At 58.9% G+C, this 26,195-nt stretch overlaps 1 protein-coding gene across 1 annotated transcript in view; it reads right to left on the reverse strand.

Annotated features, from left to right (window-relative positions):
* Nucleotides 1–26,195, reverse strand: part of ACSF3 (acyl-CoA synthetase family member 3) — a 68,156-nt gene continuing 41,961 nt past the window's right edge. The window contains exons 7-9 of the mRNA XM_090062678.1: nucleotides 6,004–6,138; nucleotides 5,014–5,125; nucleotides 1–997 (exon numbers count right to left, since the gene is read on the reverse strand). Coding sequence (XP_089918804.1) covers nucleotides 880–997; nucleotides 5,014–5,125; nucleotides 6,004–6,138 — 365 coding nt within the window. The 3' untranslated portion in view covers nucleotides 1–879. The remainder of the gene's footprint in view (nucleotides 998–5,013; nucleotides 5,126–6,003; nucleotides 6,139–26,195) is intronic.

Raw genomic sequence — 26,195 nt, forward strand, 5'->3', positions numbered from 1 at the left:
TGTTATTAAGAGCGACTTGCATTTATTTGTGCTTTTCTAATTGCTGTTTTTCTGCATCTGCAAGAAAGCTGGGGGGGAAGGGGGGGAGACGTGCTGAAGGAAGCCAACAAGCAGGCCTCCACCTGCAACCGGGCACCCACAACGATGGGTGTCCTCGAAATGTGGGCTTGGGCTGCTCCATCACACGCACGCGCGCGCGCAGACAAACCAGGAGGAAAGTCACCGAGGCAGCGGGAGAGCGCGGAAAGCCAGGCAGAATTAACAGGCGTCACTGCAGGAGCCTGGAGAGAGGAGTTTAATTTAAAGAGTAATTTCATCGGGGGATGAGTTGCATATGGCCTGAGGCACAGGGATATAAACTGCATCTCGCTGAGCATCTGCAGAGAGGCAAGCCAAGGCAGGCAAGAGGGGCCTGGGGGCTCTGCAGAGACCTTCCCTGACAGCGGCATGTCACTGCAGCCACATGCCTGGGACCTGCGCAGGGTCTGGGGCGTATCTCAGGCCATGCAAGACCCCCCGATACGGCGCTGGGGAGGAAGGAGACGGCTGCGTGGCCAGCTCTGGTGCAGATGAAATGAACCCTGCATTTGCAGTGCTGGGACCTGGCGTTACCAGGGGCCCAAGCATCCCCGGGCCAGCGGCTGTGACCCTGCATTGAACAGGTCTCCTGAGAAGGGATTCTTGCCAGGCTTTCACTCTTGCTCAGCCAAGGTGGCTTAGGGGACTTAAACTTGGCTCTTACTGAGCCTTGCTGCAGTGCCAACCCAGCACAGCGACGAGTCGCGAGCCGAGCCCTCCGCTGCAGAGCCACCGCCGGGACCTGATTCGTGTCATTCAAAAGGGTGTCGGAGAGGCTTGCTGCAGGCAGCGAGTGCCCCGCTAGGCCGGGTAGAAGTGCCTGAGCAACTCCTTCTTGTTGACCTTGCCCATCTGATTGCGGGGGATCTCTTCCACCAGGATCAGCTCTGTCGGGATCGTGTAGGGGGCCATGGTTTCCCTGGAACAGAGGAACACACCCTGTCAGTAGGCCGGAAGGAGCCTGCACGTCCCCGCTCTTGCCCCAGGACCACAGGGAAGTCGGATCATAGGAAAGTGGGGCCGGAAGGGACGTCGCAAGGCCATCGCGTCCAGTCCTCTATGCTATGCTATGCTTCGCTCTCTTCTAAAAAGCCCAAGCCCTTGTTGACTCAATCTAACCGGTCATTCAAGAGCTGCTCCTGCTGGTCAAGGGCTGGTGACCCTGGGTTGGAGCTCCAAGGGTTAAGAAATTTGTCCCGAAAGCATCCGAGAAAGCAGTCGGGGGCTTGCAGCGCTGCCCCGTGAATCTCCAGGCAGAAGGTGGGTTGCAACGCAGGCTCACGTCATCCCTGTCCAATGCGACCTGGGAAGAAGGTAGCTCTATCTCACCTGTGTCCTGTGGGACGTGCTAGAGAAACGGCCACCCCGGCTTCGTTCAAAAGCACAAAACCTGTTAGTACAAGGGGCCGTGAACATCCATCCGCGTCCAGCCATGCTCAGTGTGAGTGCAGCGCAATGCGGCACGGCCAGCTCTAGGTGAGGCGGGGCCGTGGCCTGGCCCACGGAGGGAAAGGTTGCCAGCCTGCAAGGTTTGGGTCGTGCCTGCGATGGAGGCGCCGGTGAAACCCCACTCAGCAGAGGCACGGTTGCCCGAGATGAACTACGTGTGCCTTCCTTAAGGATTCAGCAAGGGGCTGGCTGTGGAAACTCCTCCACCTCCACGGCTTGGATGCAGGGAGAGGCACCTCTTGAGAGGGGTGCTCAGGCGGGTCTCACGGCACCGAGGCAAGCAGAGGATGATCAGGATTGCGTGCTCTCATAGCATGGTGCTGCTCTGCCGACCAGGGCAGGCTGCGGGTGCTGGGGGTCCCCTGTCAAGGGCATGGCATGACAGGGCTTGAGGAAAACATGCTTCAAGCGCCCACTGAAATGCCACACGTGCGCAGCCTGACACACAGCTGCCCACCCTCCCCGACCCGTCACCCCGGGTCACCGGCCCCCAGCACTCACCCCCCAAATTTCATTCTGTGCCCTTTAGGAAGGCCTCCAGATGCTCTGCCCCACTCAGATCCTCCCTGCCTTTGCTTGAGCTGTGACGTGGCCCCCGTCTTAGCAGACCTCGGGCCAGATGGCCTCCGCAGTAACTGCAGGTGGGCGATGAGTCTGAGAGCCCCCAGAGCACTGCTGCCTCACACCAGTATCACAACCCCATGTGATCCTCGGAGCCAGGTGTGCAAAGGGGAAGATACCCCAATTGGTCTTGGATGTACTAGTGCGCGTCTCAGGACCCGGCCCCTGGTTTTTGTCCCCCGTCTCCTCGCTCCGTGGCAGCTGGTGTGGACAGCAGCTCTCTCCCATCCCAGGACGGCGGATCACGGGAAAACAGACGATAAAGCAGGAGCAGCAGCAATGTGCCGTCCCAGGCAGGCTGGTTTCGAGCCGCCCTCTGCGTGGCCAGGCACGCAACGGGTGAGATCCCGGGGTGCTGACACAGATGAGCTAAGTGTACCCGTGCTACCGCGTGCCCCTGGTGCACGTGCTTCCTTCCCCCTGTTGCAGGAGGTGCCGTGGTGCTGGCGGGGGGCCTCTTCTGCCTGCTTGCGTCTTCCCGACCTGGGGCCGTGCCCAGCGCCAGCAGGCAGCTCCCTGGCACTGATCCTAATGCAACATGCCAAGTGCGCGGCGCTCCTCCACCCCCCGCCCCCTCCTCCCTCCCGGCCCCGCGATCGACACATCCTGCCATATGGATGGCTCTAACTCAGGATGGCGCCTGTCACCGGGAAGCTAGATTGGAGGCGAAAGCCGCAAAATGAATCACTCTGAAGAGGGACATGTGTCTCCTGCCAGGGAGAGCGAGGAAGGGGCAAAGCAAATGCAAGTGACATCTCCAATAAAGGGGAGAGACAGGGACCCGGGGAGAGCGCAGCGCCCGGGGGTGGCAGGGCAGGAGACAGAGCAGAGGATGCTTCCCGGGGCCCCGCGAGCAAGCACGCGGCAGGCACTGGCTGGGTTTCTCCTCTCTTGAAGGACGCCGCGTGCAGCTCCTCTGTGCTGTGCACGGGCAAGGAGATGGCGTGTCTCCGCCACGGGGGCCAAACGTGGCGGTGGGGGGCTGGGCAGGGGCAGAAAGGCAGGGGCTGCGAGAGTGTGCGTCTCTAGGACGGGGGACAGGGAAAGGGGATGAATGCCAAGGCAGGAGCAGAGAGGCCCCAGCCCTGCACGGGTTTCCCTGTCTGCTCTGCTCCCTCCCTGGGACGGTCGAGGGAGGAGTGCCAGAGAGCAGCTGGTTGGGGTGTCCGAGCACATCTTTTGGGGCACACGGACCCCAGAGAATATGCGTGGCCGCACACCTCCCGCTGTCCCAGCAGGACCCCCCGACACCCTCTGGGCCGAGCCCTGCCTGGCACCAGCGCGGGCCAGCCGAGACCCCCTTTTCCGAAGCAGGGGAAGGGCCGCATAGCTCCTGGCTGGAACCCGCAGGCGGCGGGGCCGGACTGCAGGAGACGAGGCCGCTGCTAAGACTTAACGAGCGCTCGCAGCCGGCCAGGACCCCAGGACAGGCTCTGGGACCCGAGCTTGGCCCTTCTGCCCAGTCCAGCGGCCACAGCGGGGCTGGTCTCACCGTCTGCTTTCTAGGGCCAGCACAAAGCCTCGCTTACAGCTCAACTCTCCCGACAGGGCGGGCACCCCACTTCACAGCATCCCGCGCCCGGAGCCAAGAGTAAGCACATCGGGGACATGCTGCTTTCCTGCTTGGCTCCCTGCCTCGCCACCGCAGAATCCGTGCATCCGTTGGTCTCAACCTTGTTGGACTCGAGGCCTCCCTTGCTAGACTACAGACCCACTTGGAAAATACCAGCTCTTTGCTTTCACTTGCTTTTTTGTGTGTACAGTAAAACAACAGAGCAAGTCTTCTGCTGCGAGGAACTCAGACGCTGCTACGGGGCAGAGTGTTTTTCACACACTGGATTCCCACCTGAAATCTCTGGGCTGATCCTGTGAATCAAGCCCACACACCTAGCAGTGCTAGCATTGCGTGGCACCCTTGGAAGCATCTCAAGGCCCCCGGGGGAACTGCAGCACCCCGGCTGAATCACGGCTGCAGCTCCACTGCGCGGACGCCTGGCGTGTGAGCTAGCGTGGTAACTGGGGGAGGACCAGGCAGTCCTCCCACGGGATGGACCGGCATCGAGGGGGTGCAATGCTTAGCTAGGGGTTTTCACAGTTTAGGAAGGGTGAGATGCAGGAGCTCTGCCATGGCAGGGAGCAACGCGCTGAGCACACCTCTTTCCATCCCATCCCCGGTCTGTCTCCTTCCCTCTCCGGCTTGTCACCAACTCCCAGTCTCCACTGCTCTGATTTCTCCTTGCCCTCTGCTCGCACACAACTGCAGGAGAAGTCTGGCCTCAGATGGCTGCAGCACACCCAGGCGCTGTCCAGAGGCAGTGCGTGCACGACTCGGACATGCAAAGGGGTTGGTGCTAGGCGCAGGAAGAGGCTTGAGCACGCCCCGTGAATCCCGGAGATGCTGGCTGCTAAACTAAAGGATAGTCTCAGTGAGCACGGATGGACGGGGATAGTGCAAAGGCTCAGTGCTTGGCCAGCACGGAGCAGACTTTGCCAGGCAGAGCTGATAAAACGGCAAGCCCTGCTACGTCTGAAGTCCCCGTTTCAAAGCACAGAGGTGCTGGAGCTGCCCAAAGGAAAAGACACCTCTGTAACACGGGAAATGCACGTATTTTCTCTCCAGCCTTGTTCCTGGGAGCAGCTGACCGAGGTGGGCTGCCACCTCCCAGAAACACTTCAGCATCACACAGAGAGTCAGCGAGGAACCCATTAGCCCAGGTGGGTACATCCTGGCAAAGTCCGACGCTCGTACGAAGGCTTTATAAACGAGCAGGGTATGCATTCAGAGAGGTCCTGGAATAAGCCAGGCCACCCTGCTACGACACAGAGGGACCCATCCCACCTCCAGGCCCGCAGCCGGCACCTTACCGTGCCCAGTTCTTCAGGTCCTGGAGAGACAGCTCCTCCCCGTCGTGCAGCTCCACCACGGCGCTGACCCGCTGGCCCCACGTTGCGTCGGGAGCTCCGATCACAGCCACGTCTGGAGAAAGAGCGCGGAGGATTCAGGGCCATTTTCAAAGGAAACGAGTGAACCTCGCAAGCCTGGGACGGACACAAGTACCCTGCGCTGCGGAGGGGACGTCTTTTGGGAGGGCATCACTAGGAGCAAGGGGGACGGCATTGACCGAAGGACAATATCAAGGACTCTGCCATGGGCAGGGTTTAGCAGAGGGTGGAAAAGTTCCCCGGCGGGAATTGCAAGGAGCTCCTTCGCTTGGGGGATGTGAAGGGCCTGGATGGGAGCTACAGCAGGGCCCAATGCTGCCCCGTGAGGAAAGGGGGAGAGCCGTGTCAAGAGAGCTTTAGTGAGAGGAGCACAGTCCGAAAAGCTCATCTACCCCCCCTTGCAAGCTCCAGCCTCAGAGCCCGCGTGCTGCTGGCTCGCCCGAGCCCAGCAACGGCAATGCTGTGAAATGGCCCCAGGCAAGACACTTCCAGCAGCACCGTGTCTGCCCCGGGGCTGGCACTGTCACCCCGGCCTGGCTCCCCGGTGGTGCCCGCATCATATGCCTCCGATCCTCGCGACTACGTGGCATGGAGACAAAGCCAAAGTGATGTGCAGCTGGCACCAGGCCTGCAACAGGGAGCGGAAAGGTCACTGCTGAAGGGGGGCTGGCTACAAAGGCAGATCCTTCCCTTCGTGGTCTTGAAACCAGGTCGCAATACAGCTCTGGCCCAGCACGGCACCCTTACAGTGTCTCGGTCTGGGGTGTCCCCAGCGGTGCTGGGGAAAGGCTGCCAGTGCCCACCCACCCTGGCCCTGGCTCTAGCTGCAGCCTTTCAATGTGAGCATTACGGTCCTAAGCCCCTTGCCTCCCCCCAGACAAATGGAGGACACAGACCCAGGGGCCACGTTACCTGCAATGCCAGGGTGGGCTAGCAGGTGACGTTCGACATCCAGGGCGCTAATTTTGTAGCCGCCGCTTTTGATGATGTCCACCGAGGTCCGGCCCCTGATCCAGTAGGTGCCGTCCGTGTAGGCTGCCGTATCCCCTGGAACAAAGCAGGCACCCGTGAGAGGCAGGTTCCCCGGCTCTGCCTCCCCCCGCACCGTCTCTGCTGCACGCGCCCTTCTGCCGGGAGCCCGACAGCCCGGGAGCGGGCTGGCTAGCCCTGCTGCACCTCCGGCCTCCCGAAGAGCAAACCCCCTTGAGCGTGAAGGTCACAGAAATGAGAGCCAGCCCTCTCCCTGCTGCTGCTGGACCTCAAGCAGGATGCATGCACGAAGCAGGCCCTTTCCTGCATTTACTGGCAATTAGCTGGGGCAAAGGAGGAGGGTCCACCCAACCCGTCTCCACTGCTCGGCTGTTCCCAGCACTGCTCCAGCACGGCGGCTCAGCCCACAACCTCGATTCCTCCTACCTCCCCCAGGCCCGGTTGGGCTAACAAGCCCCCTGCCTCTTCTCCCAGCAGCATCCACGCGGGCTAACAGGGGCGCACGCAGGGGAACGTGCCCTGCCGGCAGTGCCGCCGCCTTCAAATGCTTCCCGCTCGGGAACAGGCCCGGGAGACTTCGGCTGCACGCTTCACGCCTTGCAACCCGGCTCAGCTCCGTGCCGGGCGTCGTGGCGAGGACGAGAAGGACGCGGGCTTTGCACAATTAGACCCGTCTTTTCCGCGGGGTCTGGTGACGGGGGAAGGCAGAAAGCGAGCGTGGCAGGTGCGAGCCAGTAATTAGCCACTGGCGCTGGCGGCCGGGAAGATTGAGGCAGAGGTCGTGTCAGCACAACCTGGCTAAATGCTTAACAAGCTGTTGCACTTTGATAGCTACTTAAGATGATTAGTCACATCCTGCTAATGCAGCCTTCGCCAGCCTCGGGGCGGGGGGGGGTCTCGGGACTTCTGATTCCAATTTCAGGCGCTGGCGGGGAGCGCCGGGGGGCTCTTAGCTTTAACCTGCATGTCAGCCTGCCTTCCTGTCTCAGTGATGCACGGCCCCGTTGCGAGCTCCGGTCCCTGCTGAGGTCTCGCTGATGGGGCCTGTTGCGGCGTTGCTTTAGCGCCGCGATGAGACCGGTACCGGGCAGCATCGAGCGGGAGCGTTCAGCGAAGGCACGAGATGGTGAGTTAGCGCCGCGGTCCTGCAAGCAGAGAGCCGGAGGCATCGCGGTATCAGGCCCAGCCTGTGCCTGGAGGTTGGTCCAGTCTGGTTCTGAAAGGAGCTGGTAAAGGATTTTGTCCTCCGCTATCCTCTGTAGCAGGATACCGGAGGGAGGCCTGGGCATGTGCTACCTGATGCGTTCCCCGCCGCCGCGGGGGCTTCAGGCGCTGGCAGGGCCCTTGGTCTCTTCTGCAGCACGCTGCAGTTCTGGAGCCTCTGCGTTTTGCATTGCCTGTCCTCGTTTTGCTGCAGGGCGGTGGGAAGCAGGCAGCCTAGCCCACGGCACAGCTCCCAAAGGGCTTCCGGGATGCGCTCGGCCAGGTGCGATACGCAGCCGATGTGCAGAGGGCATCTCCGTGTCCTCCACCTGTCCAGAGCTGGCTCTCTTGTCCCATGGCCCAAGGCAGGGCGCGGTCCGGTACAGCCGTGAAGGACAGCGTTCTGGGTGCTTCCTCTCATGGGAGCACTTCAGTTCGCTCCCTCGCTTGCACGGGTGCATTTCGGTGTGCAAAGTCTTGCACTATGGCCTTCCTTGAGGACAGCCAGCAGGCCCCTTGCTCTGCTACCCCGGTGCTATTGAGCATCACCCACCTGCCCCTTCTCCTCTGCAGAGAGCAGCCGGAAGCAGGACTTAAATCCCTTCCAGCAGCAGGTGCCCTTCCCCTGAGTTGGGTTTCTTCCTGCCACGAGGAAGAGGGACTCACCTCTCCAGCCAGCCAGGGAATTGAATTATTCCCTGATCCGCTTGCCTTGGTTTTGGCTCGTCTCAGACAAGCAGCAAATCACGCCCGTGTACTGCAAGGGCTGCCTGGAATATTTCAGCGAGGGAGTTTTCGAAGCTGGGACTCTCCCGATATTTAGCAGCTGAAAGGAATTCACAACCGAGATGATAAATGACCTTCGACTATCTGGGTATCAGCGCAGCGTGCGATGCTGACACGGAAACGCGGAGCCAAGTATTAATTAAACCGTGGCTCAAGAAGCCGGGGTTGGGGTTGGAGAACCGGGCGCCTTCAGCCAGCATTTGGGGGCTGCTCGGTCCCAAAACACAGGCAGGAAGGAGAGGGAATCTGGACCTCTATTCAGCAAGCAGGGGCTGGCAGGTTTTATGCCCCGCTGGCTGGGTTTGTGATGCAGACACTTGTCCAGCGAGGAGGGGTTGCATGCACCGAACGGATGCGGCTGGAGACTTGTCTGAGCCCTGGTTGAAATGTCCCGTAGCAGATGAGGGGCCTTGACACACAACATGTTAACAGGGATGTCATTACTGACGGGTACGTACACTGATGTGAATGACACCGGGATTCAGAGCGGACGGACGGTATTTATCCTGGGGTTACAGTGCAGCGCTTATCTGCTCCTTCTCACTGTGCGCACGTGCATCTGCTCCTCACACAGCAGTGCTAACGTCCCGCGCTCCGAGACTCCAGACCTCTCCTTCCCCTTCCTATGTCTTTCCAAAGTGGAAAAAATTGAATGCACAGCTCTTCCTTTGCTCGAACTTGACCCTCTCCCCTCCTGGCATCATGGTGCAGAGCTCCGGGTGCTAAATGAAAGCAACCTGCTGCTGGTACCCTGAAGTGGAGCAAGGAGCCCGGAGAGCAGGGAGATGGTGCCTTTTGCAATGCATTTGAGGGGGTCCTTTGGAGTCTGTGTAGCATCCGCTCATGGCATCTCACCTTCCTCAGCATCAGGCCAAGACCAATGCAAGCCCTAGCCTGCCGCCTTGCTCTAAAAGCTTGGTGCCCCAGAGCTGCGGTGCCTGGAAGGGGATCTTCCCTGGGGCAGACTCATCTTGGCATCACCCCCGTGCACAAAACCCTGGCAAGACAGGTCCTGGGAGGCCCATGGAGGCTTTGGTCTGATGCTCCTGTCGACCGGGCAAGTACTTGTGCTCCCCCTGATCCTGCAGCAGCCTTGTCCAGCCCTGGCTGCTATTGCCCGACCTGCGTTCAGAGGTCTCTGCAAGCATCTGCTTCCTCCAGAGACACTTCTCTTCTCAGGCAGCTGCATCTGCTGCCTTCCCAGCTCTTCCTTGAGCAGTGACAGGAAGGAGGAAGGGTCATCTTAGAAATGCATATGTGTTTAGGGGTGTGTGTGGGGGGGTCAGCTGGAAACTCCCTGCCCTGCATCGCTCCTGCCCCGCGGGCACCAGCCCCGCGCCCGCAACACAGACATCCTTCACCCGCAGCCCGCAGCCCCTCCCTGGCTCCCTGCGGCTCTTCCTCTCGCGACCCCGAGCCCTCCCGTCACTTGCTGACAGGACCGGGCCTGCTGCGCACGTCGCTCTGCCAGGCCCGCGGAGGCCAGGCGCATTACTCTCTGCCCCGTGCCATCTGCTACCAGCCTGACAAATGGAGGTTGCTGGCAAGCCAGGCGTTGCAGCACATGGCACAGGCAGCTTCCAGGATGTCTAGGCTGGGGGGTGCTACTTCACGACCCTCCTCCCACGCGCTGCCCCTGCTGAAATGGCGTCTGGCCTCCCGAGGTCCCTTCCAACTCCGATTTTCTACCATCGGGGGCATTGTCTGCGCCTCGCCACCGTCTCGAGACACGGCATCCTCCCTTCCCCGATGAGTCCACCACTTCAACGCCAGCAGACCGTGAAACCCAGCCGGACCGACCCCCCATCGCACCGCGCTGTGGCCCACTGCTTCCACCTCGGGTCACGGGAGGATGGGACGCGTCCTCCCCGCCAGGCGAGAGCGGGACACGCAGCTGCTCGAGGAAGGGAGACCGCAGGGGCCAAGCCGGCGGCTCCCCTGCGGTACCCACCGTGAGCGCTGCTGGCCCAGGGGTCGCGCTCCTCGCGAGGAAGGAAGGAGCCCACCCCTCTATGGCGGGGACGTGCAACTCGACAGACCCTGCCGCAGACTCCCTGGGTGCCCCCCGTCCACGTGTGTACGGCAGGGATAAGTCTCTCGCCCATCCTTCCCCCTGGCTACAGCTCCTCAGGGCAGGGTCTGCCTCCTACACACAGGGCCCAGCGCCCCGAGGCCTGCTGCAACGCTAATAAATAATAGCAGCTGCCTAGCAAGGCGCTGTGAGCAGGACGCCGGCGTACACACGGTGAGGGGCACCGAATCACCGCACAGGGCCGCGAACCCCAGCTTGGCTTCTGGCAGCTCCTTTCCCCACCTCTGTGTTACTGCTATCCGTTTGTTTCCGCATTTGCTGCTCTAGGAAGCGGACCCCAGCCCGGCTCTGCCTGCCGGGAGCAAGCGATCCAGTGGACCGAACGCCCGCTGCGTGAGCCGGGCATCTCCAGCGGATCGCAGGAAGGGCCACGGGGTGACTGAGTGTGTCTCTGGTAGGGTGACGTGTTGTGATGGTGCAAACTCCCGGCCACGTGAGACCCCGATCACAGGATTCAAGGATAATCCCCCCACCCAACTTTCATCAGTAGGGGAAAACCCTCCAGTACAATGGGGGAAGGCAGAACATAAAGGTGTAAAACATCATCTCCTAACACTTTTCGCTCCCGCCTCCACCCGGTGCTTACTTCCCAGTCGCTGGCTGATAGGCATCGTCATGGTCTCTGCAACGAACTTCCTCCTTGGCCCCGGAGATCTCATCTTCTCTGCTGCCTGCCGCAGGTTGCCTCCACCCCACCGCTCCAGCCCTTCCAGGTGCCATGCCCACGTGGCCGGCTCCCTCCGGCTCCACCTTCACACCAGCAAGCCACGCACGTGGGCACGTGCGCTCTCTGCATCCCCTGCTTCTCTCTCCTGCTGCAGCGGCTAGGAAGAGCCAGAGATCTCCGGAAAGGGCCTTCCAGCACCATCCAGGCTGCACCCAGCCCCTCTGCAATCCAGCCACTCGCCTTTCTCCCACCAGAACCAAAAACACCCCCACTATCAATATATAACATGCAAAAAAACCAGACGACCACTAATCATGGCACACGTCCCAGTCAGAGTGCCCTCGCCGTCTCCCGGCCCAGCCCAGCATGCTTTTCACTTTGCACAGTAGCACCTGCAGGCAAAACCTCCCTGCCTCTGAACTGCCCGTGCCTGGGGCATGGCTGGAGACAGCTTGGGCTGTGGGAGATCTCCTTCTCTGCCCATCAGGCAGCAGGCACGATTTTTAGGGAAAAAGACAGTGCTGAACTGAGGCCGGTGAGCGAAAGGGTAGGACGCAGCAAAGAGGACCGTGAGCCCAGCTTCACGCTAGGTCTCCCTGTTGCACTAGCAGCATCCTGAGAGCAAGCGGTGCTGGGACCTGCAGGCAGCTCTGAATCCAAGGACTCGGCGTCCGCGCTCTCCTGACGGCATTGCCAGACCTAATTAGATGGAGGACGGTGCCTCGCACGGCTCAGGGTCATCTCAAAGGCCCGACCCCCGTGACGGATGCAAACATATGCTGCTTGTCAGCTATTTTAATCCCCTTCCCCACTTCCCCAAGTGCTCGAGGGGCCTCTCAGCAGGTCTTCGTGCTGTTCTGTGAGCTCGCTCCTGTTGAGAGCCGCAGGACCTGCGCGGGGTCCGGCTTCGTGCCCAGGTGCTTCCTTCTCCCCGTTCCCTGCAGAGGGGGATTGGGCAGGATTTATACAGCGCCTGCATAGCAGTTTGCACACCCGGTCTCCAAAGAACAAAGCGGCGTCTCGCTGGCGGACCGCAGAGGTGCCGGGGATGCTTCGTTAGACTCTTTGCATCTAAGGCGTATTTCTCCCTTTGCCACGGTCCTTGCGGGGCCCTGTCCCTGGCACATCGCAGAAGGGAACAGCGGCCGCAGAATATATGGCCCTGTGCATGCTACAGCCAACACAGTGACCGCTCGACAGCCCGCCTGCCGTAGGGCTTGCAGCTCCAGCGTACTGCAATGCAGATGTACCCCGCTGCCCACCTGGGGCTCAGAAACCCAGGGAAGTTGGCCCCATGCTGGGGTTAGCCATGCCTGGGTTGCAATTCCTTTGCATGGTTTTAAAGCGGCCCTCACGTCTGCTTCACCTTTGCCATCCATCTGACCTGTGTTTGGTTCTCCCTGGTAGTGCCTGCCTTCACCTAAAGTACAGCCGCAAGTATAGCTCAGCTGGAAAGCAGATCTTCCCACTCGCCCTGTCCCTGTCTCCATCCCAGTGGCGCGCTGATGGACATCTCCGCCCCATATGACTGGATGCAGGTATGGCTTCCCTCCGCTGAAATGTCTGATTTGAAGGGGCAGTGAGAGGCGGCTGCCGCGCGTGCCAGCTGCGGGGAGGCAAAATAAAGCTTCCACGCCAGCCCTTACCCTGGCACAGACGGGGAGGGGTCTTCCCTGCCAGATGCCTTTGCAAACAGCAGGCCCGCTGTTCAAAGGAGCGCGTTGGAGGGCCGGCCGGCGTCCCAGCTCCAAAGCCGCCGGGACCACGCGTGGGAGGCCGTCAGAAATAATAACGTGCTGTCCTTCTCCGGCGCCTTTCATCTGAGGACCTCAAAGTGCTTTGCAGAGGGGAGCTAATTAGGCAGAGGAAGGAACAGCTGGCAGGACAGCGCCCGTGCATGGCAGAGCCGTCTCTCCCTCCCTCTCCCCCCCGGCACAGGGGCATGGGCAGGAGGCTGGGCAGGGAGCCCTGGCAGCGGTGGCTTTATCGTGTTAACTCCTGGGCATCCCCGGGCCTGGCTGTCTCACGGGCCCAGCCCACTCCATGGCACTGCTTAGCACTGGTTTGGGCGTGTGGCAAACAGCTGGGCACCCCTGGGCTCTGACCCTGGCACCAGACCAGCCTGGAAGGGTCTGGGAGCAGGGGGCTCCTCCCCGTGGCTGAGGGGTGCCTAAGGGACAAGGGGCACCAAAGAACGATGGGGCCAGACGATGTCAAACGCACGTGTGCACATATTGAGTGCATGCACTTGCGTGTGCGAGCACTAGAAGGGGGCCAGGCAGCCACAGCTGGATCCCCACTCAAGGGACCTGCTCCACGCATGGCCGTAGTGGAAACCCCCATGGCGCTTGCTTCTCCTGCTTAAATGCCCTGCTTTGCCCCTGCCTGGATGGCCCTGCTACTCTTGAGTTGCAAAATGGGAGGCCAGAAGCTCCCAAATTCTCCTGCCCAGACAGCCCAGGGAAAGCGGGGTACACAGCATGCCAGCCCATGCACTGCACGCTACCAGCAAGAAGTCAGCCCTCCACAGCAGAAGGGGAAGGGGCTTCCCTTTGCAAGGGCAACAGAGATCCTCTGCATGGGACACTCGCAGAATGAGCTGCTGCAGAAGCACCAGGGGAGGAAAACCCAGCTCTGCAGCACAGACTCCAAGGGGAGACCTCGCTCCTTGCTACTGCCCCAGGTTTGCTGCTCTGTGGGGACGTGGAGGAAGGCAAGCGGGGTGACAGACCGCAAGAGGGAAAGAGTTAAGGGCTTTCTGATCATCTGTGCTCCTATGAGCATGCAGATCATGGCAGGAAGGGGCACAGAGGGGCACGTGTGTGCCAGCACATGCGTGCCCTGGGCACACCCCCTCCTCCCCCCACCATCCCGTGCAGAGCAAAAGCGGCAGCGACAGTTCCCCCATCTGCTCCCATACATCACACACTTCATTCCAGTTTATTAGCTGGAATAAATCATAAATATTTCATTATACATCAACGGCGCTCGACTTCGGGAAGGCACAATCCATCACCTCGACACTCCTCGTGACCTGCCGCCATGCAATAAGCTTTCCAGTCTATTAAACAAGATTGATACAGTGGGCTCAGATGGACTAGGGGGATTTATTTATGGTGCCCTGGGAAAGGGAGGGCGCTGGCTGCATGCAGACAGCATGCGCGGGGCTGTTTCCCATGCCAGCTCCCCAGCCCCTGGCCCACGCACAACAGGAAAGTCCTTAACCATGACTTACACGCGAGGCCCGTGTCCATCAGCCGAGGTGCTGGAAGCTCCATGATGTGGCTGCATCACATGCTATCAGCAGGGGATGCAAATTAGCTTCCCTGAGCACCACTCTGACCCACTTCCCCTGCCTGATCTGCTGCTCTGCTTTCTGCTCCACACCCCATCTGCTGCTTTGCTTTCTACTCACTGCCCTGCTTGGTAACGGCGTCCCCTGGTTGGCTACCAGAGATGGATAAAATAGCACAGCTCAGAATAAGTTAAGTTTCTGCTCCAATAAAGCCAGGACCGGGAGAACGGGAGTTACCAGGAGAAGGGGATGTACTGACAGCAACATGCAAGAGTCGGGGCGGGTGATGCTGTAAGTCGGCAGGGAGGGGTGCCAGCAAGGGAACGGCAGTCAAAGCCTGGGAGAGCGGTGGGGACCATGGGGCAGGGCTGCCTGAAGATGCTGTGTTGTTCCAGCAAGGTCGGCCATGCTTTCAGTAGTCAATTTGCTCCGAACATAAAGCAAGCGGCCAGAGCAGAGCCGCATTAGATAGCAGGCCTCTCTCTTCACCCTCCTGCTCCAAGGCAGTAGATCTCTGGGGGTCCCGAAGGCCCCGGGTTTGCCCCGGGCTGACCGCTGCACGGGTGTCTTCACTAGGATTCGCGTGCCCCGGCTCATTCCTACACAGCACGGTTAATAGCTTCACTCCCCCTGCACGCACTTCTGTTTAAAGAGCACATAAATCCTCCTGCCTAAATTAAAATCAATGGCAGCCAGAGGTGACCTCTCTAAAGCACAAGGGCAGGTGTCAGCGCCCATAAATCTCCGCACGTCGGACCGCCGCGGCGTCGGGAACCTGTTGGCCATCAACGAGCTCCCAGATCCACCCGCTGGCTGCTGGGGAAAGCCGGGGATGTCCAGCGGGACTGCAGACACCAGCACGGCTGCTTCCGACTCAGCCCAGCCCACGAGCCTTGCTCCCAGAGCTCGCAGCCCCTGTACAAGCTCTTCCAGGCTCTGCAGCTGCAGGACGGAGGTGCTGCACCGGGAGCTAGTTTCTGGCTTGGCTCCTTTCTTTCTAGCTGTTCCCTGTGTTTTCTGGCACCGGGGAACAGTGCCTAATTGGGCTGATGCCATGGAGCCATTCACCGAGCAGGTGCTACCGGGGCTGCATCAGAGCTCCCTCCTTCCCATAGCTGTCCCCTTGCCCACGGGGTGCCGGCGCGTTGGGCACAAGGGCCGGGAGGGTAGAAGTTTCCATCACCCCCTCCATCCCTGGCAGCAGCATTTCCGAAAAGCGGAGCTGGACCGCGGCCACCACGTATTCCTCGTCAAAGTTCAAAGAAAACCAAGAGGTCCTGGCACCCCAATCAGGTGGGGCCAGAGCTGATTCTCCAGCTCCCAACGTCCTACCACGTAGTCTGAGCTCCCATTGATCCCACCACAGCTTTGCCCCGCTGAAACCAGTTTCACTTCGGCTTCAGATCCTATCAGGAGTTCCCATGGGCCCCCAGCATCTCACAATGCTCCCGTGAGATAAAGCACCGTTCTCCCCAATTTAAAGAGCTGGATGAGTTGCAGAGACAAAGCGACTAGACGGGGGTTGCACAGAGCCAGAACAGTGCTCGCTCCTTTGAGCACGGCTGCTGTTTGCAGGCCCAGAGCCCAGCATGATCTCATGCTAACCCGCCGCCCGCAAGCACAGCGCGCCTGAGCAGAGCTGTCACTCCACGGTCTGAATTAAGGAGAAAACCCCTTTCTGCTAAATCTGACCTGCCCTCCCAGGGGACTTGGGCTCTGGTTAACCTGATCTCCCTTCGTGAGCGAGACCAAAGCTCCCTGCAGCAGCTCAAGGGCTGAGCCCTGGTCATACAGGAGGGACCATCACAACAGACCAACTAATCCTGCAGACTTGGGCTGATCCCTGAGAGATGCTAGCCTGGTGCACAGGGTGTACAGAGGGTTTCTACAGGGCGCTGCGCTGATGGACTCGATTAAAGCAGGGGGATGACACTGCCGTGCCAATGATGATGTATGTGCCCATATCTATTTAATGAAATGCTAAATGATAGGCTAAATAACAGAGGCAACTCTAGAGTGATTTATGGCATGGAAATGAAGAGTGCTCATCGCTTCTGTCAGCCATCTTGGGGAGGCAGAGGCTGCTTCGGAGGTTATCGGCACAAATTGTTGCTAATTAACAGTAATTAATATCTTTGGAGTGCTAGGTTTCCGCACCAGTGCCAGGGGCTGGTCCCGCCTGCCGTGTGCCCGCACTGCCAAAGACTCTGGGCTGGGCGCAGAAGGGATCGGCTTCTGTTCGCTGCCTCCTCTGAATTTCTTTCATTCGAAACTTTCGAAGTGCTTCATACGCAGGGAGCTTCTGAAATGCCCCAGGTCACTACAGTCCCGTGGCACAGGCGGGGGAGAACGATGCAGGGAGCATGTGCGACTTGCCTGGGAGCCGTGGCTCTCAATCCCCTGCCTTTCGCCTGTACCCCCTGCCATCAGCTTCCCCATCTGCGCGTCCTCTGGCCCAGTGCCCCGGACATGAAGCAAACCAAATGCACTCTTGTTCCGGGTCTTGCTGCAATCTCAAAGCTGGGGAGAGCGCGACGAAGCCACCTCCATGCGTGCTCGTGGCATCACCACTACAGACAGCAGGAGAGGTAGAGCCCCAGATGACAGAGTCCCCCAAGTTTAAAACCCTCGGGCAGCCAGAGCAAATCTCCACTGAGGATGTCCTCAGAAGCAGCAAGCCCCACTGCTTGGACAGCAAACACCCCCACATCCCGGGTCCGGTAGACAGACACAGCGGAGGAGATGGCCTCCGTGGAAGCATAATTCACTCCTGACCAAATCTTGATGCAACCTTGGCTCCCCTCGGCATCAGTAAGTGTTGGGCTGGCACCAGGGCTGCAAAACAGGCGATTGCTGGAACGCAGCTTAATACACCGCCTGTCTGGGGAAGAGAGCCGCGAAGGCGGCCTGAGCCGTGCCGCCGTGCCGGTACTCCACGCAACCCGGCGAGCTCGGGCGTGCTGCTCCAAGCCCCATCCTCCTTGCTCAGGCCTCCAGGGCAGCTCGTCGCAGCTCCTCCGGCTACTTCTCTGGCAGGTGCAATTCTTGGCTATGTGATGACCCTGAAGCGGCTCCAACTCCACCAACCGGGGGGGCAGAGCTGAGCGCTTGCACGCAAAGTGTGTAGCGTGGGAAGAGACCCAGGCCCAGGAATGCAAAACCCCTCATTAGGGTGAGATGAGCAGCACGGGGCAAACAGCACGGGGCATTTACACACACCCGCCTATTTAAACAGACCTCCATCGTGCAACAGTAAGGAAATCATCAAAGGCTGCCAAGGGGAGGGATGGACCTTGACAAGGAGACACAGAAACTTCTCTACCAAACACAGGCCTGCGAACGGCGCGTAAATAAATGGGCCCTGGGAACTGTCGCCTTTCCCTACTACTCTGCTGGTTCAGACCCCGGCAGGCAGCACGGGACCGTCTGCAGTGACTCGGTGCCGGCCCAGCACCGCCGCCTGGGACCCGCCGCGCAGGGAGACCGTGCCGGCGTCACTTCTCGCGCCCCAAGGCCCGAGGGGCCGTCGGGAAATTTACAGCCCGGCAGCGCTAGCAGGCAGGCGGTGCTTCGCGGTCCCAGGGGCAGCAGCTGTCCCTACACACCATCCATCTGCTGCCAAAGACCGCGGAGGGGAGCCAGCAGCACTGGAATCTGCAGGTAAGAGATGCCTTTCCACGGGCTAGGAGATGGGCAGAGTTTCTCGGAGGCGCTGGCCACCCTCTCTGTGACTCCATCACTGCCTGTGAACAGGGCAGCTCGCTCACCTTTTGCATTGGAGATGGGAGGAGTGAAGGATCCAGTGCAAAACCCAACGCAGCGAGCTTGCGCACGGCTCTACGCACCACCTGAGCCCTCTCGGACCTCGCGCTGAAGGGCAGAGGTGAATCCTCCATCGCAGCGGACGAGGCCCCAAGTCTGAGCCCTCGAGGAACGGATGCCAGGCTGGCCCTGCTCTGGCAGTGACGTGCTTTAGGCCTGGCCCAGCTCCCAGGGGACAGATTTGCTGCTGACCCCACCTGGATCAGGATCTGACTCCTCACATTCAGCATCTCCCCTTTATTGGCTTAGAGATGCCAAAGGAAACCTCTCCAGCCGTTCTGTTCAGTAGCCATAATAGATCCATCATCCAGAAATGTAGCCAGGTGCTGGCTGAACCTGGCTCTGCTGTCTGCCTCTACCCCTCCCGTGGCAATGAATTCCTCCAGTTAACTACATGTTGGGTGAAAAAGTACTTTCTCTTGTTGATTTTAAACCCGTCACCTACCAATTTGACCAGGTGCCCTCTAGTTCTGGTATTCTGGGACTTGCGGAAGCAGCAGCTCCCTGCGCACTTGCTCCACTGCCTTCCTGATTTCATAAACCTCCTCCCTCTCCTCCTTTCCAAAATGAAGAGTCCTTGTGCTTTTAGCTTTCCCTGGTACCCAACTGCTCCAGGGCCCTGATCATTTTGCTTGCCTTTCTCTGGACCTTTCCCAGTTACACTCCACCCTTTTTGAGATGTGGGGGTCACAACAGCGCACAGCTCTTGGTGAGTGAGTGCAGCAGCTTTCCACCATCTGGAGACCTGGGCTCAAAGAGAAGTTCACAGATGAGGAAACTGTGCTAGTGAACGCACTTCCATATTGCTAATTCCCAGGGTTTCATCGTCTTGACCCTGGGAAAAGTCACAGCCTGCACTGCAATGCTGTACTTGCAGGCAAACCCCTGCAGCCAGGGGCAGGCAGGTAGGCAACCAGCACGCTACAGACGACGCAGGTCCCTGAGGCCCCCCAAAGCATCTCCCACGGTCCTCGCTGCGGTCGTGCCTTGGAGGCGAGCACCGCACAGCGGTGGGTTCGTAGCTGCCTGGGATCCAGAGGCATTCTGGTGACGAAAGGAAATAAACTGAGGAGAAGGAAAGAGCTATTTCTTTACATGTCTCGCCAGGACCGTTCCCAGGAACAGCCGCAGCAGCAGGTGTAGGCGCAAGCCCCATTTATTTACACAGTAAAATTGCCACGTAGATTTGCAGCCGAGGGCTGCTCCTGCCTCGCTGCACGTGCCTCGCTGCCACGACCACTAAAAGCAGCCGCCGCGTGCTCCCCGCGTGGGGCGTGCAGCACCCCAATGCCTGATTCGAAGCCGTGGAAGGATGCACATGTTCCCTTGCGCTGGGTCCTGCTCCCTCATGGCTTTCCTCCCCTCCTGCCATGGTGAAAGCTGCTGGGTCTGATTAGGCGCTCAAAACTTCTCCCAGAGCCCCCCTGAGCATCCAGCACTGAGGGAAGGAGGGGTGCAGCCTGGCGTGGCGTTTTCATCATGCGCCGAACTCGCAGCGCGTTTGTATTCCACCGACTGCCGGAGCCACGCTGGCACAAAGGGCAAAGAAAGGATGGAAGAAGGCAGAGCATGGGCACCGCTCCGCAGCATTTACACCTGGCACACCACCGCTCCGCAGCCAACACGTGCCAACACGAGGGGCTGCTAACCTGCTACTCACTGGCATGGGCGACGGGGCTGCACCCCAGGAGCCCAAGGTGGAAGAGGCTTCTCCAGGGCCCCGGTGGGCACGCGGCACAGAAGGCACGTGATGAGCACCGAGCTGCACGTGCTCTGGCTACTTCCGGGGCGCGGGGGGAAAGTCTCCCATGGCCAGCAGCAAGGAGAGCTGCACTGTCTCATCAGTCAGGGATCCCATCGCCTTCGTGGCGCACAGCCAAGCAGAGAAAAAGCCAACTGAGCTTTTGGTTCTTCCTGAAGAGCAGGGTAAGAAGCAAGGTGGACACCCCAGAGCCTGTGCGCTGCACCCAAGATGCTGCCTTACAGACCCACCCTTCTCCCTGGTGCGGGGAGGTGGCATGTGAGACCCCACCTCCCCTGCTTGTGCTGGGGGGTCCGGAGCTGCAGGCCTCATGCCAGGTCTAGTCTGGGCCCCAAGCTCTCTCCAAAACCAGCCTCAGTTTCCACATGGGCATTCGACCCGCAGCGCAGACGCACGGTGGAGCAAGCGGCCTGGGGAAGCAGTGGGGCCTCCTTGACGGGGTTTCAAGGGTGGGCGGGCGGGTGTCTGCCTGGGGACGGGGAATCCGGCAGCGGTGCGGGGGGGCTAGCTCAGCATGGGCAATGTTTACGACAAGTGTACCGCGGATTACCCCTGCACCCTTCCCAAGCGTCACTGTGGTCCGTTTCTCCCGCCTGCTCTGCTGCTCTGCTCTCAGCTCCCTCCCTGAACTTCTGCTCTGCTCTTGGCTTCCTTCCATGCACTCCATGCCTGATCTACCGCTCTGCTCCCTGCCCCATCTGCCACCGTGATGCCCATTCCCCCCCACGATGCTGCATGCCACAGAGAGGCCACAGCCTACGCAACCACGAGAAATGCTCTGGGCCTACAGGAACCTGCAAAACCCACATGCTGCCCCATCCGCTGGGGACACCTTGGCGTTTCCAAGCCTCTCTCTGGCTTGGTTTTCAATCCTTGTCACTGGTGTTTGTTCATGCCTGACACTGGCCTCGGCCTGCCCTGATGCTTGCAGGCATGCAGTGATTCTCCTAGCAGCAAATGTAGGAGCCTGTAGACTTCTCTCCTCTCTTCTCAGAGCTGGGTGCGTTTTGGGGCAGGGACTGGGTTTTGCTGCAAGCCTGATGTGCTGTGGGCATAAAACAGTGGGTTAGGCGCACCTAACAAGCCTGCGATCCTTCTTGAGATCCCCTGGGGAGACCCGACCCGACGTGGAGCTGCAGAGTATCTCTGGTGTCTAGACTGATGCTTTGCTAGGAAAGGGACCACATCACCCTCACGGCGCATCTCAAACCCAGCGTTGAGCCTCCGCTGGGCCCCTTGTCAGAGCCAGCATCACTGCAGGAAAGAAAATGGGTAGGTAAAAAATGGAAGCACTCCCCTCGCGCCCCCCGTTCCACATTCTCCTTTAAATACTCATGGAAATCCCTACAGAAGAGATCAAAAAGGAAACTCGGAGACGAACACAGAAGCCAGGTGTGGTGGCCGGCACCTGCCACGCAACCGGTGCCACTGCAAAGAGCTCGGCAATCACGTGCCAATGGCTAAAAACAACAAGGGCACAGAGAGCAACACCCAGCAAGAAACTTTGCTTCGCGCCTGCCCTTCGCCGAACAGCTGAGGACTAACCAGAGTCCTCCCTCTTCTCCCCGCTGCAACGACCAGTCCCAGCCTCTGGCGAGAGGGTTTGTAAATAAAGCATTGAGATAATGGAGGGTTTAAATTGTTCCCGTTAAATATACAGGAGTCCCACATACGTTTGCTTACAGTGCAATGCCATTAGCCACGAGTAAATACGCTCTCAGTTGTCTCCAGCCAAACCCATGGGGATGGGTCTGTTGAAAGTAAATGCCTGGAACATGCACTTCCTATGATGTTATCTGGCCGGGACTAGAGAGTGGATGGTGAGCTGGAGCCTCTTCAAAATTACAGGCATTTGGCTCCTTTTCAAGCCTTCTAGTCAGCCCGTGCTACCAGCCCCGAGCAAAAGCCTAACCACTTCAGGCTCTTGCCTTACGGGCATTGAAAACAAGCCCACGGAGCTGGGGAGGTAAAGCCAGGATGAGTTGCCGGCTTCTCCTAGGAGCCGACAGCAATTTGTACTATCCCACCTCCTCGAACCTGCAGCTCAACTGGAAATACGAGCACCAAGGCAGCACCGGCAAAGGGAGCAAACTGCACGGGCTTTGCTGCAGCGTCTTGGGCTCTGGGCACTGACCAGCCGAGGAAGGGAGAAAGCTGAGCATGCAAAACCAGCAGGAAGGTAAAAGAAGGAAGGAGCAATAACCAGATCGGGGCCTCGAACACCCTTGCACGGAGGCAGCCACCGCAGAAGACCGGAGGCCCCTCGGACGGCTGCAACAGCCGTTCCCATGGACAGGCAGAGTTTGGCCACGTTCCCGCTGGAAGACAACATCCAAAGAGCGCCAGCAAGATGAGCGAACAGCCGAGAAGGGAATCCAAGGGCAAACCATTCACTTGAAGCACCTGGAGACTGCTGGCCATGCTGCAGGAGCAGCGCAAGGAGGCTCAATGCACCCAAGACCATCGCAAGGCTGAATGTCCTGGGTGAGAGTGGAGCAGGGCGGTGTGACCCCACCGAGTCTGGGCCCGGCCTTGAGCAGAGCAAACAGCCAGAGGGCACTTGGGGGACACCAGACTCTCCCAGATACCTACCGCACGTAGCCCCCTGCCCTCTGCAAGCCCTGGCTGCGGCGCATAGTGCGCTTCAAACGCACGCTCCCAAAACCCACTCCATCTTTTACTGCCCAGGTCCGAAGCTCTCTGCACACGCGTGGCTGTGGCTGGTTGAAGCCCTACGTGGCACAAAATCCAGTCCGGACCTTCCCCATATCAGCTTTTACCGGTCTTGAGGAAGAGTCTGCCCCACGCCACCAAAAAACACCAGTGAAGATATAACCCCACCGGCTCAGGTGGTCTGCTGATTCCCTACCTGTGAATGCAGCCGCGCTCAAAGCAGCTGGAGGCAGAGACGGGGCTCACCGAACACAATGGGAATGACCAGATATGTAGAAAAACAGAAAATTCAGGTGTGAAGGGACCTCAGGAGGTCACATCTAGTCCAACCCCCTGCTCTAAGCAGGACCAGCCCCAACTCCATCATCCCAGCCCAGGATTTGTCTACCCAAGTTTGCAAAACCTCCAAGGATGGAGACACCGCACCCGTTCCAGTGCTTTATTGCCCTCTTCGGCAGAAAGTTTTTCTTAACATCTAACTTCAACTTCTCTTGCATGGGCAATGTAGCTCGGTCTCCACTGATCAGTACTTTGCCTCTGTTTTTCTCAGTTTTTCACTAGAAGCCCTCGCTGCTCACTTGTCATTCCCATGGGTAGCGTTTCCATCTGCCAGACAAGACTTAACTTGCCCTTGAAATATAACCCAGGGACCGCAGCACGGGGGCACCCTTCACACCTGCCGGGGAAAGGAAGGACAAGCTGCCACCAGTCACTGACTCTACCTGCCCTGGGCTGAGACTGGCACACCCCGCCACGGGGACAGCCGGGCTGCAGCGGTGCTGAGCTCCTGCCGCCTCCGGCCGCAGTTGTGATGCCGTTACCGCGAGCTGTGCTCACACCTGCCCGTGCCACCTAAAAGCTGGGATCCAGACCGCTTCTCACAGCAGCAAGCAGATGCCCAAGTCAAATCCTGCAGACCTCCTGCCTTCATGAAGTGAACTTCTGCATCCAGTTGAAGAAACACAGAGCTTTGCTGCTGCTACGTTTTAGGTCCCCTGAGACTCGGAAGCCACGAGACAAACCTGACGTGCCGTCTCGTCAGAGCTTGGTGAAACTTTCCAGCCTGGAGGAATTCATTAGGAGCGGGCATCTATTAAGTGAACTCTCCCACCGCACCGGTAGGAGACAAAAGAGAACAACTGAAAGCCATCAAGAACCCCTTAAACTGGAGCATAACTTTGGAGTTGCCTTATCATCTAAACCCTGCTCATGAATGCACCTCCGTATTGCTAATTCCCAGGGCTTTCACCGTCTCGATCCTGGGAAAAGTCGCAGCCTGGACAGCAGGGCCGCACTGCAGAGCACACGAGGGCGCAGACGACAGGACAACGCCCGCGTGCCCAGGCGGGCAGAGAGCTCGTCCCCCAGCCCAGTGCCACGGGAACCAGCCCTTTCCTCGGTGGGCTTCCCACCCTGAGAAGCCACTTGCCACATCTGCACCAGCTCCTAATTAAGCAATATTTTTTTTTAAAAACAGCATTTGTATTAAGTGAATTTATGACTGGAAGAGACACTGCAAACAAACAGAAAAATTGCATATTAGGATGCTAATTAGATGCATTTCTATTTATAAACCGCCTTGCTCAGGCTAAAGCAGTTTCTGTTTTCAGGTGTCAGTGTTACGCCCACAAATGGAAGCGATTTTCTTGACTAGGAAACACCTGCTTAGCTCCAGAGACAGGGAAACCTGTGCCAAGGGGAACAGGGAGCAGGCTGCTCAATGCTGCATGGCCGGCTCTTTCCAGGTGGTGCTCTGCGGTCCCCGCTTTCGGCACCTGAGCTGACCCTGACTGTAAAGGCCACGCTGTTATAAAAGATCCGCCCAGTTGTCCCAAGGACGCCCCGGCAATCCCGGGACCTGTGGGCTGAAATGCCGCAGCAGGCTCTTAGTCATCACGGCGCGGGCTCTCAATCTGTCACAGCAGATGCGGGGGGGTGGCTAACACCCCGGGAAAACTCCCAAATCACGGAAACCAACATCGAAACCTCAGACTTGTCACGCTATCCTTTTAAAGCGGGGCCTTCGAACGTCCCTGGAGGTGGTACCTTGTCCTCTTTCTCCTTCTGTGGCCTGAGCTGTCGTAGTATCCTAGAGAAGCAGGGCTGGGAGGAGGTCACATCTAGCCCAACCGCTACCTATGGCAGGATCGGCCCTGCCCAAACCACCCCGACACATCCACTGTCCAGCCTCGGAGCAACGCCCCACGGTCACCCCGGCACACATCGCAACCAAACCTGCCACGGCGAAAGCAGGGGGTTCGCCGCAGCCGACGTCCTGCTGCTATACAAAGGTGTTAATATGCGCTCAAGAGATCCCAGGGAGGGGCCGTGCCCCTATTAGAGAGGCAAGCAACCCCCCCCAGTCTGAACAAGGGGAAAAATTCCTTCCTGACCCCAAATCTGGCATCGGGCTGACCCTGAGCAAGGGGGCAAGACCCTCCAGCTTGAAGTCCCAGCACAGCCCAGCCGCCATCTCCAGCCTGCACCTCATGGGCTGGGACCTGAGTTGCAACATAAATTGCGTCCCCAGATGCCAGGACACCTAATCAGGACTCGAGCAAAGGTAAAAAGAAAACATCTCAGACCAGGACCCAGGGGCCTGTGTCCCCCTCTCTATTTCCGACAGTGCGCAACATACTGGAGGAGAAAGCAAGACGGTGCCATGGGGACGCAGTTCTTCAGGTCAGCTCCCGAAACCCCTTGGGCCTGTTGCTCGAAACAAGGTGCCAGGGAGAGGGGGAGCCTCTGGAGGGACTGGCGAGCTCCAGGCTCTGCAGGGTGATGCCGGGATCCTTCCTGGCTGCCCGAGTTTGTAGCTGGAGGTGGGAGCGTTCGAGCCGCGCGCGAGCAGCACGCTCGTTGCCTAGGCTTGGCAGGGCGGCACCGTGCTTGAAAGCCTGCCAGCGCGGAAGGCCGCTTCGGGCTTCTCCGGTTGCATTTTGCTGTAAACTTGCTTCTTCGTTTCTCCATAACTGCCTCTCGTGCGGCTGGATAGATTTTCCTACCCGAAACTAAGGGGCTCCTGATCTTCCAGGTCCCCCTTTCCTAAAGCCCTCGACGGAAGGACCTAAGAGGAGCTTGCGGCCTGTAAGAACGGGCGTGGGGGTTTCCTGACCTCCACAAAGGGATCTCGCACAAGCTCCAAGCGATAACCTGGGACAAACAACCACGAGGCAGCTCCTCAAACGCAGCCCAAAGCCAGAAGCTCGAAAGAAAGGCGTCGTCGTTTCAAAGCGCGCATCAAACAAGTTAAATAACTCTTGCTCTCTTAACAACATATTAATCAAATTGCATCGATCCCTGCATCAGATTCCACTACCGATGCACCCTCTATCTTCTCGGCCCTGATGCATGCATTAAGAGAGTTTTATTCTGACAGATACAATATAGCAATCAATAAAATCTTATTATATGGAGCTGAGATACATGGATTTGTAGCAGGATTTATGCACTGCTTTCAAACCCGGTGCTATTTCATGTCTTTGCCTTAACCTGTAATTGAAAATAAATCTCCCTGAATACACCAGATTCTCATTTTCTGGATGTGTGGGCAAATGTGAATGGAAGCCGCCTTTCCCCTGGGGAGGATGCTGCTCGAGGATCTTATCTCTCGTGACTGTGCAAGCTTTTGCAGTGCCAGGTTCCTCAAAAGGCCGTATCCTGCCTTCTCACCAACGGTGGGGACGGCCGGTGTGTCCCAGTCAAACAATTCTGCCAACCTCTTTCTCTTTGCCGGTGGCTAGCGCGATCACACACCGACGACCATCGCTTCCAGGGCAGAGATGATGGAAATAGGTCTTGACTTCCCAGGGGT

Source organism: Crocodylus siamensis, chromosome 9 (genome assembly GCF_052110815.1).
Source record: "Crocodylus siamensis isolate JL-2025a chromosome 9, ASM5211081v1, whole genome shotgun sequence".
Classification (NCBI taxonomy): Eukaryota; Metazoa; Chordata; order Crocodylia; family Crocodylidae; genus Crocodylus; species Crocodylus siamensis.